The sequence below is a fragment of the Chaetodon auriga genome, chromosome 12 (genome assembly GCF_051107435.1).
Source record: "Chaetodon auriga isolate fChaAug3 chromosome 12, fChaAug3.hap1, whole genome shotgun sequence".
Lineage (NCBI taxonomy): Eukaryota > Metazoa > Chordata > Actinopteri > Chaetodontiformes > Chaetodontidae > Chaetodon > Chaetodon auriga.
This window is the reverse complement of record NC_135085.1, coordinates 20,508,105-20,522,298: the sequence shown is the minus strand read 5'-3', so window position 1 is coordinate 20,522,298 and position 14,194 is coordinate 20,508,105. Positions and strand designations below refer to the sequence as shown.

Here is a 14,194-nt window from a genome sequence, read left to right as displayed (position 1 = left end):
TGAACACACTGGAAAGCATAATATGTCATTTGGGGCCTAAACGCTCACTCTACGTGCAGAGATTTGCTGAAACACACAACGGAGAGCAAGTCAAAATGCTCATGAATTCAAAAGCAACACACTGTTTTTTTAAAGTTTCGTCGCATTGAAGAGGCAGCTGAGGTCAAACTGTCTGAACCTCACAAATAAAAGCTGAGCAAAACGTTTTATTTCTTAACTTCAAAACAAAACAGTTCGCAGTCAGACATCTGAAGTTCGTTATGGACAAAAATATCCACGCATACGAGTCCAAACACAACAAGCTGTGTGTCTACTACAGACGGACTCCTTCAATCTCTAAGTGTCTTGAGCCAAGCCGAAAACATTTGACCAGACTGGCTTTGCATCATTATGTCACACAAGGGTCACCATCTTGTCAACAGCGAGCAGTGACTATTAGTGGTAGCTGCAGCGCTTTCTATCCATCTCAACTGTTGCCTTCCCCGTCTTCTCTCTTTCTTTTGTCCATGTGCCTCTCATTAAGGCTCCTGTCTTGCATTCAGCAGTGAGAAGCTCAGCGGTGTCCCTTGTTAACTAAGTTATCAGGGTTGCTATGATGGGCAGGCAGGAGGACTCCCCTCAGCTCCTCTGTGGCCAGCACTGCCAGGCCATAATGAAATAATTCACCAAGGGACTGTCTCCCATTGGGAGGTTAAGGGGTCTCTCTGCATCAATTAACATTTGGTGGACTCGTGGAACAAGCCCAGCGAAGACTAATAGCCAGGCAAGTGTGAAATCACCTTGCCCCGGCCAGCAGTCATGTGCATTGGTAAGTGAAAATGAGTTTTCAGAATTGGAAAAAGAGAACTGGCTCAGATGGGAGGGGGGGGGGAACAGATTACCATGGATACCGAGGTAGCCCCAGAAATCAATAATCTTAGGTGTTTTGAATGGGCTATTGTGCGATTGTTTGGACCTTCTCAAATAATAAATTTGTCTTGCTCCTCCCAGGGAACAGGCTTTAATGACTTTGGCTTGACTATAAAAGCTGCTTACAATGAGCAACCCAGTTTTGTGATGAGACATTATGCAGAAGAGAACTGGATTCAGACCACACTTCCTCACCTGGTAGAAGTTGGGCCAGTAGGTGCTGATGGCGAGCTCGATCTGTCCCCAGGAGCGAGTGGCTGGACCTGACACGTTCCAAACAGGCATCCCCATGGGACTGTTGTTTTCTTTGATATAGACATTCAGGTGACCAGGGTGGCTGTTGTCTCTGCCTCCTATGTAGTAGTGGAAGGTAACGCAGTGGGTGTCGTTCTCCCTCAGCTGCGGCGTCAACAGTAAGGCCTTCTGCCCTGCAAAACGTCCTGACGTGTTCACCATCATGAAGGCTGAACCTGCAACATGGACAAGAGTTGTCATCGTAAAAACTCCTGTGATGGTCATAATCATGCATTGATACAACTGAAAACCCATCTATGTACCGAGCATGACAGCATGCTAAACTACTGTTGATGTATCATTACCAGGAAGAGGCTTTTAGCCACGCTTGCAGCATAGCTCTGTAGAAGACAATGATGGTCTTTCAGTTGGTCAAGTCCACTTTGGTCTAGACTGAAATATCTCAACTACTCGAAGTTTTGCAGAGACTCTCAGATGATGTATCCTAGTGACTTTAGTGATCCTGTAACTTTTCATCTCACGCTATCAGCTGGTCAAATTTTAACATGTCCAGTAATTCAGTTTATCACCAAATACCTGTATATCTAACATCATTCCCACCAACCTCAGCTGTACTTTGCGTTAATTAGCAAATGCCAGCATGCTAACACACGAAGCTGAAATGGTGAACTATTCAAACATTTTACATGCAGTGTGTTAGCATTGCCGCTGTGAGCATGTTAGCACGCTGACATTAGCATTTAGCTCAAAGCTCCGCTGTGCTTTAAAGAGCCGCAAACGTGGTTGCAGTCTCTTGTTGTATGCAAGCTAAAGGTAACGCAGGGCAGTGCATAACAAGAATCAAAACAAATGATGTTTTAATGATTCAGTGCTTTCTCAGTCAAGATGTAAGGATTCACCACTGGCCAATTTTTGTGTACGCTAAAGGTATCAAATGCTTGACACTCTCATTTGATTCCTGCATTGGATCGAACACCCACTGGTTTTCCTTTATTTGTAGTCAAGAGAATGACACTGAAAGACAACATTTTTCTAAACTTCTAATTATGTTTTGAAACTTGACTTTGTTGAGTTTCAAATTGTCAACAGTGAGGTAGAGCCAGATGAATTAATCTAATTTACCTTTAAAGTAAGATGCCAAAGACTAATGTGGTACTCTATGAGCACTAAAATACTAAAATTTGATCCTGGAACATCACATTAAGAGGCAGGTGGATATTAACATAACAGAAAGACATCCGAGACAAGAATCAGATTATTACTGGCAATCAGGTCCTGAGGTTTAACAGTAACTAAATAAAAAGGCTAATCTCATCAGAGTTTGCAGGAAGCAGGTAAATGACTCCGCTGAGACCTTTCCTATTAGCACGGAGAATTCCAGCATTAATGAGAACATGCTCTTATCTTTGGATTGATATCATTCTTCAAAACACAAAGACAATAAAAAGACTAATCCTACAAATGCCGAACATTTGAGGAGTGTTTTTCTTCTCTCCTCAATGACAGAGAGAAGGGAAATGATGAGAAATCAATAAGTTAAAATATATTTGCCAACCAAGCCCCATTTAGATTTTATCGCTTCGGTTCAATATTAAAGGTTAATCTAATTCTCTCCTCTCTTGCCAATAAAACACAAGTGAGAATTATTGTATTGGCAAACTTTCAATGAGATGCAGAACACATTCTATTTGTCATCATCCTATTTAGCTTGGCTTGGTAATGAGATGGCACAAATCGTAACAGCATTTGAGACACGGCCAAAAACACTCGGTTTATGTTGAAATACATCTTTTTGGAAGTGCGATAATGATTGGAAAGCACATTTTGCTTAGAGGTGAGACAAACAACCTGTTAGCTCCGCTCTCCTGCGTGTGAGGCAGAGCTGAACCGCGGGGGATGTGAATCTTTGTCATTAAATTTAACATCTGGTGATTCAGTCAGATATGGTGTTAAGAAGGGTGAATAACGTCAACTAAATCAGCGAGCTCGGTCCCCGAGTGTGTCAGCCGAGCAGCCTCTCACAAAACCCTATTTGCTCCATCAATGACTCGCGCTTGCCCACTTGTCTTGTTGTGCTGCACTTGTAACGCTCACCAATTCCATCTGTCTCCAGCTTTAGATAACGAGTGGGGGTTCTGTCATGTTTACACAATGAAACAGGAGGAGAGGGAGCAGAGGAGGAGGAGGAGCAGTGAGTTGTGATGACACCGAGTCAGCCTCCACGGCTGTGTTTGTCAGGTTGTAGCGAGTTGTTTTTTTAAAGGATCTTAACATGGTTCGGGTCATGAGAGGAGCTGTGCTTTAAGATGAAGGCTTAACAACTCAATCACACGAGTGAAACCGTGCACACAAAGCAGAGGAGCGGTGCTGTGCCGCTGGTCAAACTATGCATTTTAAGTGTGCATGGCTAACATTTGACTGTGGGTAGTGGAACACACAACATCAAATCGCTTATTGTTCCTAATTAAGAAATGCAAATCAATAAATTAACAGCTGAGAGTGACAATTAATTCTAACTCCACTAACTGGCTTTTAGCCTTTCCAGGGCTTTCAGCTCCATCTCATGGTCTTTGTCACCATATGGAGCTCAACTGATGACAACCGAGCAAACTCCATCCACCCAGGAAGACTGTGAGATGTGGCTGAAAATTGAGGGAAAAGAAAAAAAAACACACTAGTCAATTTTGTTGCTTGCAAAATAAATAGACAATTTGAATAAAAAGATGCTTCAACAGTTTTTTTTATATGTAGCAGTTTCCCTGTGTTTACTGTAATAAAAGGCACTTTTTTAAATTGTGATTAGCTATTTATGATTGTGGCTTTCCTGTGTTATAGATTTTTCCGCTCAGCATGATCACTGTGCCATATTCGCCATTGTGCACAGCAGATTGCTATTCTCCCCGAGCTTTGTGATGTATTATTCACATTCAGTTTGTCCCTGATTCCAATGATGAGGCTAATTATTTCTGAGCCTATGCAAGAAGTTGTGTAAGGTACATGTAGAAGGGCAGGAGAGGAGTCGACTTTGAGACACTTGTTTGTCCAACCTCAATCAGGTGCCTCTCTGTGAGGGCTTTGAGGTCTCTTTAATAACATTCAGCCATCTGCTCAGGTGCCCAGAACATTTTTGTTTTTTCCCTTTGAGGCATCAGCAACCCTCGGTGTGATGCGAACCAGCACTAATAATCAGTTGATGAATTGTTCAGTTGTAGCTCATGTTACAAAGACAAAGATGCTGGCACCACTGCTTCCCTCTATGATTAAAACAGGCTGTTTACTTTTCATTTCAAACAGCCACGTTGTGACAGTGTTGCGCAGGAGATTTATGCACAGCAGCGCTCTTTGGTGGTAATTAGAGATGAAACTATCTGATCCCTCAAGCGGCATTTGTACATTTTTTACTACCATGTTAATGTAATATTAATAAAACAATAGGTATCCTTTGTAAGTACTGTAGTCACTTCTTGTTTAATAAAGCTTAATGCAGTGATTGTTAGTATTAAAGTGGAAATACTTGACAGAAATACATGTAAATATTAGAATATATCTCCCTCACTATGTGGCAGGTTGCAGAACTGTAGCAACAAGGCTATAAATTTCCTGTCACCAAATTTGAGGCCTACAAATCGTCCTGATTTGGGTCAGTGAGCCCGAACACAACAAGGGGAAAAAGTCTTTCCTTTCCTCCTTATTGACCACCATGAAACTTAAGAACAGTATTTTGAGTGACAGCGTGCCGCCTCATCGTGCTGCCATTGTCACTAAGATGACAGGAAAACTCTGATTGTCATTCAGTTTCTATGCTCCTCGAACCTAATGACCACATACTCTGCAGGACCTGCTGCTCCATGACAAGCTAATTAGCCAGCCAGACTAAGAGCAAATTATAATGACACTGCGTTAGTACTGTGCTAATGTGCTAGTGATGCACAAGGGTGTTTTCTCTCCCTCTCTTCTTCTTTTTCTATCGCTTTTGCCTTAACAATGGCATATTCAAGACCAATTAAAAATAGAGAGCTCTCAGCACACTCAAGGCCCGTCTCTGCTGCTCTGTAAAGGCGAGGGCTCGAGTATTGTCTAAGGTATTCAGAGGAACAGATTTATTATTATTCCAATGTAGGCCACCTTCACCTTCCATTACAATGATGGCTGAACATGGAGAACATGGAGGCTGGTAGGAAAAATGAATTAGTAAAAGATGAAGTGTTCCTGCTGCAGATGCTACATGTTGCTGTTTGGAAATGAAGGGCACGCCGCTGAAATAGAAATGTATGGCTTTCATTATACTGGGATATTTTAAACATTATTAACAAAGGCACTGTGCCTGAACGAGGGCCGTCACACAGAAAACATTAACCATGCTGCCATTTTCAGAAAATTCATTGTCAGAGTCCAGAAATCAGCAGGTGCAGGTACATTTGGTTTGTGGCTTCAAGAACCTCTTGGACTGTTCTCAGTGAATTTCTGTCCAGGTGTGGGAGCCACCCCTGAAATCTGATCAGCTACCCCAAGTGCCACCCCAATTTCTGCCCAGTGAGAGGTACGACTTCAGTTTGAAGCACCTGTTTGACCAGCATTTTGTATGTAGCCGTACAATTTCTTTTTGAGGACTGTGGAAGCTTTATATTATATCTGTACGGTGCCACTCTGCTGTGTTGTGATTGGTCAGACTATTTACCTATTAAATAAACATTTTCAACACAGGAATGTAACAAACCGTAAGATACTATAATGTTAGTAATTAAAGTAGATACGAAAAATGATCATGAAAGTCTGGATGCGCCGCTGTTTCAGTTGGTTAACTCCACCAGTTATACAAATACAATCTGTTTACAGGTCTTGGGGAGCACTACTGTTGAATAAAGCCTTTTGTGGGGAGCTGCATGAGGTCTGAAACTGCCTGAAATTATTCCACAGGAGTCTGCGTCAGTGGAGGCTGAACACTACAGGTTTAAAAATGAAAAATCTGGAGCTGCGGAGTTAAAAAGAAGTGGCTACATTAGCAGCTACTAGCACTAGAACTGTAAGCTGCCAAGTTGCATTGTGGGTAACGTAGGCACCGGCACCATTCTGACAAAGAAGAATGTGTGGAAAGAAAAGACGATCTGGTTCTGCCACATCAGCTTCAGTACTTTTTTTTCTAACTGTCCATCATGTGCCTTACAGGAGAGCCATGTTAAACCAGTGGATTACATTTTTAAGAAAAAACGAGGTACAAGGTTAATTTATTTATCCTTCTACAGCACAGGGCTGTACAAAAAATTGCAAGCTGTACTCTCCGTATGCTACTGATAAAACAAAAATTACATAAATGGATGAATAAATAATAAAAATCAACTATTTATGTTGGAGTGCGGAGGATGAACTGACGAGTCTGACAGGGCGAGGAAAGGAGCTGCTCTGCAGTCTGGTGGTTCGGCAGCAGACACTTCTGGATAGCTTGCCAGATGGCAGCAAGGTGAGGAGGCAGTGGCGGCTCGGGCTCTGTGCCGGCACCTCACCTCTTCGATGTCACTGATGCTCGGTTACAGCCTCCTGTCCTGGGCCGTACACAAACCACGCCAATTCCTAATGTTTCCAGTCAGGATGCTTTCTATTACTCCACTTGTAAAAGTTCTGAACAAAAACAACATCCAAAGCTTCATTCATTGAACCATGATGAGGCTGCAGCTTGCAAGTGTAAACCCACAAATGTTCAGGTTCAGCTGGACACGAAGCTATCCAAACTAACAGACTTAGTGGTTTAATGGTATAATGAGCCATACAGAGAGAAACATGGACATAATCCAGGGGAAGGCTTCCATCAGGTTAATCCTTTGACCTGTCAGCTCACTGGCGCTGGCAGAGCAGTTGGGAGCTGGCCACACCTCGTGTCAGTCCATATGGGAAAACAAGCTCCTTCAGCTAAGAGCAGAAGCTAGTGACAAACCGTTAAACACTAAAGAACTAAATACTTCAATTTGATGGTTTTCTAGCACCTAATCATCCAATGAAAGACTTTTCTGGTGACCACCAGAACTTCCTATCGATCAGCAGGGTCTTGTGCATTGAAGTTTTTCCTGAGCATAACCACTGTAACATTATCTTGAGGAAACAGGCAAAAAGTAATGACCATAATCCATCAAAAGACTAACAAAGTGATACACAGTATGAATTTCTGCTTTTATGAAACATGCAAACTCAATTTAGAAATGACAGCTTTTCACGATTACAACAATGTGAGAAGACCACATCCTAATTTCCTCATTTCCTGCAATAAAGTCTCATGTCATCAGAGTCTGTCTTTTTTGTTGTAATCTCTGTAGAAAGCAAAAGGAGGTTCAGGGTTGGTGGAGAAGCAGACAGGGACCAGTGACCTGAGACAAATGTCAGATGAATCCTATTAACCATTTTCTATTGCATTCACGCTTCCTTTTCTGACTGTAAAAAAGTCTCCAAAAAGGCTGACCACCATCCAATGTACTCTGTAAATATGATTTTGTCTCACCAAATGAATGACTCAGTAGGGATTCATGTAGAGGAGTGCTTACACAGTTTTCAAGTGCATAAAGTGGCAAAATACCCTTGAGCTGGTTAAGAGGGTACATTTGTACATTTTCTTTTTTCCTTTGCAGCCTTTTCTTAAAAATGTAGACATGTCCTCTTAAATGGAATATAGTCTGATATAATTCAGTTCACACAAATAGGCTACTGTCTCATCCTAATCATCAAAGTCTATAGGTTGAAGGTATTTAGATTAATTATGAGCTGAGTGATGGTCTGAGCAGAGGATATAATTTGCAGTAATGACTAGCGCTCATTATTTCTCCTCCATTCAGGTCCTGAACTCTGTGGAAATCATTATGTGGGGGAAATCAGAATGAAGGGGCGCTCTTTAAACCCAAACCCTCCAGGTCTCATTTGCTAATAAAATTCACAGAGGTCACCGCCGCAGAAAAGCATGGCTGCCGCTTCGGAAATGTCAATGAAGACAGGGCTATTCTCACTGTCTGCCACCAATCAAAAATGCTCTCGCTGTGCGGGTTAGGCTGTTAATGTGAACAGCCGTGGCCTCCACTCAATTTTCCAGAACTTTCCCTGTGTCCTTTGAAACATGAAAGAGGGCTGATAAAGTAACACTGAATAAGTTTGGGCTCTCCATATGAAGGACCTGCCAGGTTTCTTTGACAGTGTCACACAGATTCACCCAAAACCATCCATCATGCGCAACACGTTTCAGCCCTGTCATTTTAGTCAGGTGCAACAACTGACCCTTATTATGTTCCACGGCAGCATCCTTTGTTGCTGCGTGTCAATCAACAGCAAATCTTAATGGCTTCATATGTCATCTTAATATGCACTACGCACCATTGGCGCTCCACTGCAACAAATGGGTCATATAATAGCCCATTTGCCTGATACAAACCCATTACACAACAGAGAGTGTTCACGTGTCACCTAGCTGCATCATTAGCCTTAATTGTACATACCATGCACACTAATGGGAAAAGATACAGTATGTAAATATGTCCTCCATCATCACAGTACAGTGTGCTGGCGTAATCCTGTTTAAAGTAATGGCTGAAATCTTGTTTACTCAGACCACGGTTAACTTCTTAACCCCACAAACATGCTAAATTCAAAATCACAGTCTGTCACCCCCAGGAATTAATTCATGAATTGATCAGACGTTGTAATTTGCTGTTCTGTTTTGTCCCCTAATCATATAATGGGGTTTCTCCTTAATCTTACAACCTTGCCAACGCTGTGCAAGGTGCGATTTTCACACAAAGTTGTGAATGGCTCAAAAGCAATTATCTTATTTTCACAAGACAAGGGCCCCTCCCTGCTCAACAGCAAATCCCATCTTTTGCTGATGTGATTTATATTCTGATTAAATTTCTGACGTCCTTCAGTCAGTGGGTGTTCTCTCCTCTCATAGTTTAAGTGGCTATCCTTCTCCTCTTCCATTTGAACAGCACACACAGCGCCGTAAACACTGGTTGTCCAGGTAAGGCGGTGGGGCTTTGTCAATTCATTACCTCCTGATTGAAATGGTCAAAAAGGTGAACTGTTTGCCTTTTAAAGTGATCCATCTTATCCATATGCAGTAGCTGCGCTCTAAGAAAGGCACCCTTCTAGGCCCAAGAGTGAGCTGCATTTGCATGGACGCATTATGAACCTGACAAGAAAGAAGCTGAATGAGAAGATCACCTTTACTCTATGAAGAACCGCATTCTGCCAATCCTTCACTATTGTCTCGGTGTCATTATCGACCAAGGGCATGCTATCAAAACAAAGACCTTGTGCAACAGAGAGACAAAAACATTTAATTTCTCTCCCGCAACATATTTAGAGCAGACATTAAGAATACAACAATAACTCATTTAGCCAGAGCTGCATTTGCTATTGTGCCTAGCATAATACAAAACCCTAATTAATCTCAGTTAGAGGACCTTCTTTCTCCTCCTTCTCTTGCTATTATTCCCCAGAACGAGTCTCAGGGGAGAGCCAGGGAGCAGCAGCCTACTGCTGGCAACATCCATGACACCATCAGAGAGGAGGCAGCCTCTGCACCAGCTGGGGCTCACTAAAAACAGCTTCCCTCTTAATGGCATCTGGACACCCCCCCACCCCACAGCAGCACACTGCAAACTTCCTCACCAAACCAGCTTCATCCATTCTTCTCTGAGACAACTGCACCATGTTGGTAAACTTATGACAACAGAGGGTAGGGTGGAAACTGGAGAAATCTGTTTTTTTAAGAGATGACACAAATGTCTTTGATTCAAGTGTGGTAATTTTCTCTTCATCCAAGCCAACATCTGCCTCTGACAGAAGTGCGTCCAGCTCCATTCTCCAAGGTTTAATGAGTGTTGTCTTGGCTGAAATGGTTTTATTATCATTGTCCAGGACAGATGAGGCTTGTTGGTAATAACAGGACTGACAGTGACAGCTCTGCCGGGGGTTTCTCCAGTTGGCTCGGGAGAGGGAGCACTCTGGGGAGTGCCCAAGCAGACATGCAGAGCCTCAGAACTGGGCTGAACCACCCTAAAGGAGCCAAAGCATGCAATCAGAGCTGTGCGGAGGGATAAACAAGACTACTCTCCGTCCAGACGTAGCAATTAGGTAGGGATCAGATTGTCGTAAACAACCAAGAGTTTCAGGCACTGCTCGTCTCGTCTTCATGTGACCAGAGGGCTTGTTTTCCTTGTTGCATTTCATTTCGCTTTTCCGTTTCGGTACTCTTTTACTTACATGCTGGGATGGAATCAGGCCAGCTTGGTCTTTGGTTGCTGTACGAGCTTTGTAGCATGAAGCAAAGTCCTCAGCGGGTTGACATCAAATTCTGCAAAAGGCCTCTCATGAGTTGTGTATTCTCTACACTTAACACACTGACACAGCACATTAATGCGGGAGCTCTCGTATTGATTTCACAGGCCTTTGTTTCATGTTTTTGCAAGCAGATAGATTGTGTGCAGACTTCATGAATCTTTTTAACCTTTAATAAAAACAAGAAATCATATCATTGCATAATAAACTCAGCCTTTTTTAAATGAACTCAGTTCTAGTTCAGTTTTTCATATTGAGAACTTCTTCTCTAGTGAGAGATACAGAATCTAATGACAACAATTTGTTCAAATCTGCCAGAATGTCAATGCTAAACAATTCTACAAAACCTCAAATTACATTTAAGGACATTAGTTTTACATCAAGTGTCAACATTCTGGTTAACACTGGTTGGGAAAGATGGTTGGGAAAGATTGTCATAATGGCAATTAACTAAGTTTGAGGTCTGATTAGAGCTAAACAACCAAGTTCTCTACACTTGGTTAATCTTAGGGAGAGATCATTACAGTTAATAGGAAGTCGAACATTAATTGCAGGACTGCGACAGAACAATCGCTTCAACCAAAAAGACAGTCTACACCACCCTGACTCCATTCACTTACTTTCCACTAACACTACATTGAGGGTGCACAACTTCCAACATTTGCCTTGAACTCAGGCTTTGGATGTAAATCTTGCATCACTTTTACATGAGAATTAGCAGGTATATGTACGTTTTTAAACCCCTGATTGACTCCATGACCAAAAGGTTGTTTTCTTTTTGGGGGGGGAGTGTTTCACAGTTGACATTACAAACACGCTAAAAAACGGGGAACAATAGAAAGCAGTAAGCAGGCCAGCAACTACACTACGGTGGCTACCTTTTTAATCTTTTATGAGATGATGGTGGTGACATGGAAACGGTGACTAACAAGTTGACAGTTTTGTCTAATTTCAGGCAATGATTACACGGCAATGTCTGGGACTTCAACATGCGTCGTTATCGCTCCAGAAAAGGGGTGAAAATAACCGTGTCCACTCAGATGTTACCATCACTGGTGACTGGAGCTGGAAAATATAAATACCCGTGACAACTGCAGAGTAGGAAATGAATGCTGACAGTACGCTTGCCCAATGAAGAAAAAGCCAGACGGTAGTGGGTGTTAGTAGGTTTTTTGACCAGTGTGAAAGAGGTGCAGAAAATTCTAAGGGACACTGGGATTGGAGTTCATATGAGAGATGTTTGATTTGCTCTAAACACTCTGCCAAGGTAGAAAAGGTTTTAATCCTCATGCAAATCATACATTCAAACTAGCATTAAGAACACTACCACTCGGAAAGACGCTGTCCACAGCCAATTTTAAAAGTGTTTGAGGTAACAATGCCTTTTGTTCGGAACAATCTGTTCTGTAAGTATGATAAGGTCGTTTTGTGAAGATTCATAAGTACAGGTTGAGAGTGAGACAGCAATCAGAGGTGAGATAGCTTTTCCACCAGTGTGGCTTTCACATAAATGCATTTCTACCCATCAACTCCCTCTCCAGTAGCCCTAAAACAATTTCAAGCGTCAAGTACACTACATTTCACATCCTTTTCAATGCGGTCAGAGAGGAGAGATTACAATTTTGCACGGCAGGTTGAGTGCTCACACCGAGAAATGGAGAAAGAGCTGTAACCTGTTAATTACGTACAATCCAAGACGCACGGTAGAAAACAGGCCTGTCTGAAGAGTACTCAGACTATGAAGCACAATCAGGGACACCTCTTAACCAGACATGGGATTTTAATCAGATATGTTAAATTTAGACCATGCACGAGGTGTTAATTTGTAGGTCAAGGCTTTTCCAGATTTCACTGTAACCTTTGCCCAGCCTCCATGTGTCCCGACATTAATCAATTGCGATAGAGAAAGTCGACACTTCCCCCTCCATGGAAAGCAATTTCTCCAGGGTGGTTCAACACACATCATCCTGATGCACACACAAACAGGTCTGGGCACTGGCTGTTTAAAATTAGTGAGGGCCTGCTAATTAATTCCCCCTCTGTCACTGGGGGGGCCCAGTGCAATCTATCTGTGATGCAGCCTTTGTGAGATTAGGCGTCAGATAGGGGAGGAAAACAATATCCATTAGTTTGCAACGCTACCTTTGTTATAACACGGAAAAAAAGTCATTCCATTAGTCTAATTCCTTAGGTGCCTTCTGCTCAGCGGCGGTGATATCTCTGCATTTCAAATCAAATGAAAAGCAATCAATCGAACATTAAAGAGACAAATTGTGTGCGACAGACACAAAATGCAGGGAAAGCATTTTAATGAATTTCAATATGTGGCTGACGAGAAGACCTCTTTAATTAAAATGGATCTGAGTATTTTCATATCAAATGTCGCTTTTGTCTCAGTTCGCGCGACTGCCCCACAGATCCTGCGCAGCAGACACTCATGTGGAAAGAAGCTGCATTGACATGTCACAATGACAACAAAAGAGAAAAAAAATGGTGCTGAGAAGTCTGGAGAAGAAGTTAGAGGTATCGCTTTTTCCTTAAAGTTTATGCTTAGACGATCGAACAGTAGGACATGGAAATATGAGCTGTAATCAATATTTATTAGTCTCTAACGCTAAGTTGTTTACTTGCAGTCTTACAGTATATTCCAATTATAGCAAGACTTATGGCCTAATCAGAAAAATGTCCCATGTAAACACCTAAATCATCAGACTGAACTGGCCATTCAGAGATAAATTTCATTTTGTGGGGGAAAAAAACAGATAAAAAATCTTCATGTACACGCTTCATCAAATTAGTTGCATGTTTGGAATATTTATAATCATTGTGCATATAGCTTGCCCACTTGGCCAAGTACTATACTTGGATACTCTCAATCATGGCGTGTGTCACAGGCAGCTCATCTTCTCCCAGGAGCAGCATATTCTGATCCTCTCTCTAAATGGAGGCACAAAATCTAGAAATGTCCATTTTTTAGTTTGAGTTGTTTTTACTCACTGGCTTGAATACTTTTTTTTTTTACCAGTGCATTCTTCCTATTGAGAATATTTCTTCAGTGTAAAATAATCTCCGCTTGGTGCAGGATTCTGCTTCTTACAGAAAACAGACAGTGGCAGCTGTACAGACTGTTGCAATGATGTATTCTCTGTATGGTGATGGTTTCATCATCCCTCCTTTTCATGAGCCAGTGTCACTGTCCTTACCTGAGGGCATCCATGGATCTGATGAAGGCTTCTCTCTGGTATTGGCCTGCTCCCAGTCAAGGTCATCCTCCCTGCCTTGGCTGTACCCACAAGCTGCCAGCGGCTTCTCAAAGTTACAATCGCCTGTGAAAAAGGAAGAAATTTATATGGTTATACAGTTTTTCCATTAACTTGCTGCTCAAATGAATGCATATATAAATTAAATTCTCCTCTTTTTTTCCCCAGCGGTATTCATAATGCAATATGCCAGACAATGAGATGCATTTAAGTGAGACAGAGTGAAGGATTACTGTAGTAGGCGAGGCACAACATACATTACCATCATTAGCAACACGGCAGTCCAATTTCACAATGACAAGTATGAAGTGTCCAAACTCCATCATCGTTAGGCATTATGTTCCAAAACTGCACCACCATCAGGGATAAATTGATTTATTTTCTTTGCTGGCCACAGAACTTTGCTGTTCATGCGCCCTTACTCTACAGAGCCACTCTAATCCTTTTCACAAGCTGCT

The 14,194-nt window shown here is 42.1% G+C and overlaps 1 protein-coding gene across 7 annotated transcripts in view; it reads right to left on the bottom strand.

The window, feature by feature from the left end:
- Positions 1 to 14,194, bottom strand: part of LOC143328808 (receptor-type tyrosine-protein phosphatase mu) — a 150,221-nt gene that overhangs the window by 99,961 nt on the left and 36,066 nt on the right. For all 7 annotated transcript variants that reach the window (XM_076744141.1, XM_076744144.1, XM_076744142.1 and 4 more), the window contains exons 2-3: positions 13,680 to 13,802; positions 1,105 to 1,379 (exon numbers count right to left, since the gene is read on the bottom strand). In XM_076744141.1, the coding sequence (XP_076600256.1) occupies positions 1,105 to 1,379; positions 13,680 to 13,802 (398 nt within the window). The remainder of the gene's footprint in view (positions 1 to 1,104; positions 1,380 to 13,679; positions 13,803 to 14,194) is intronic.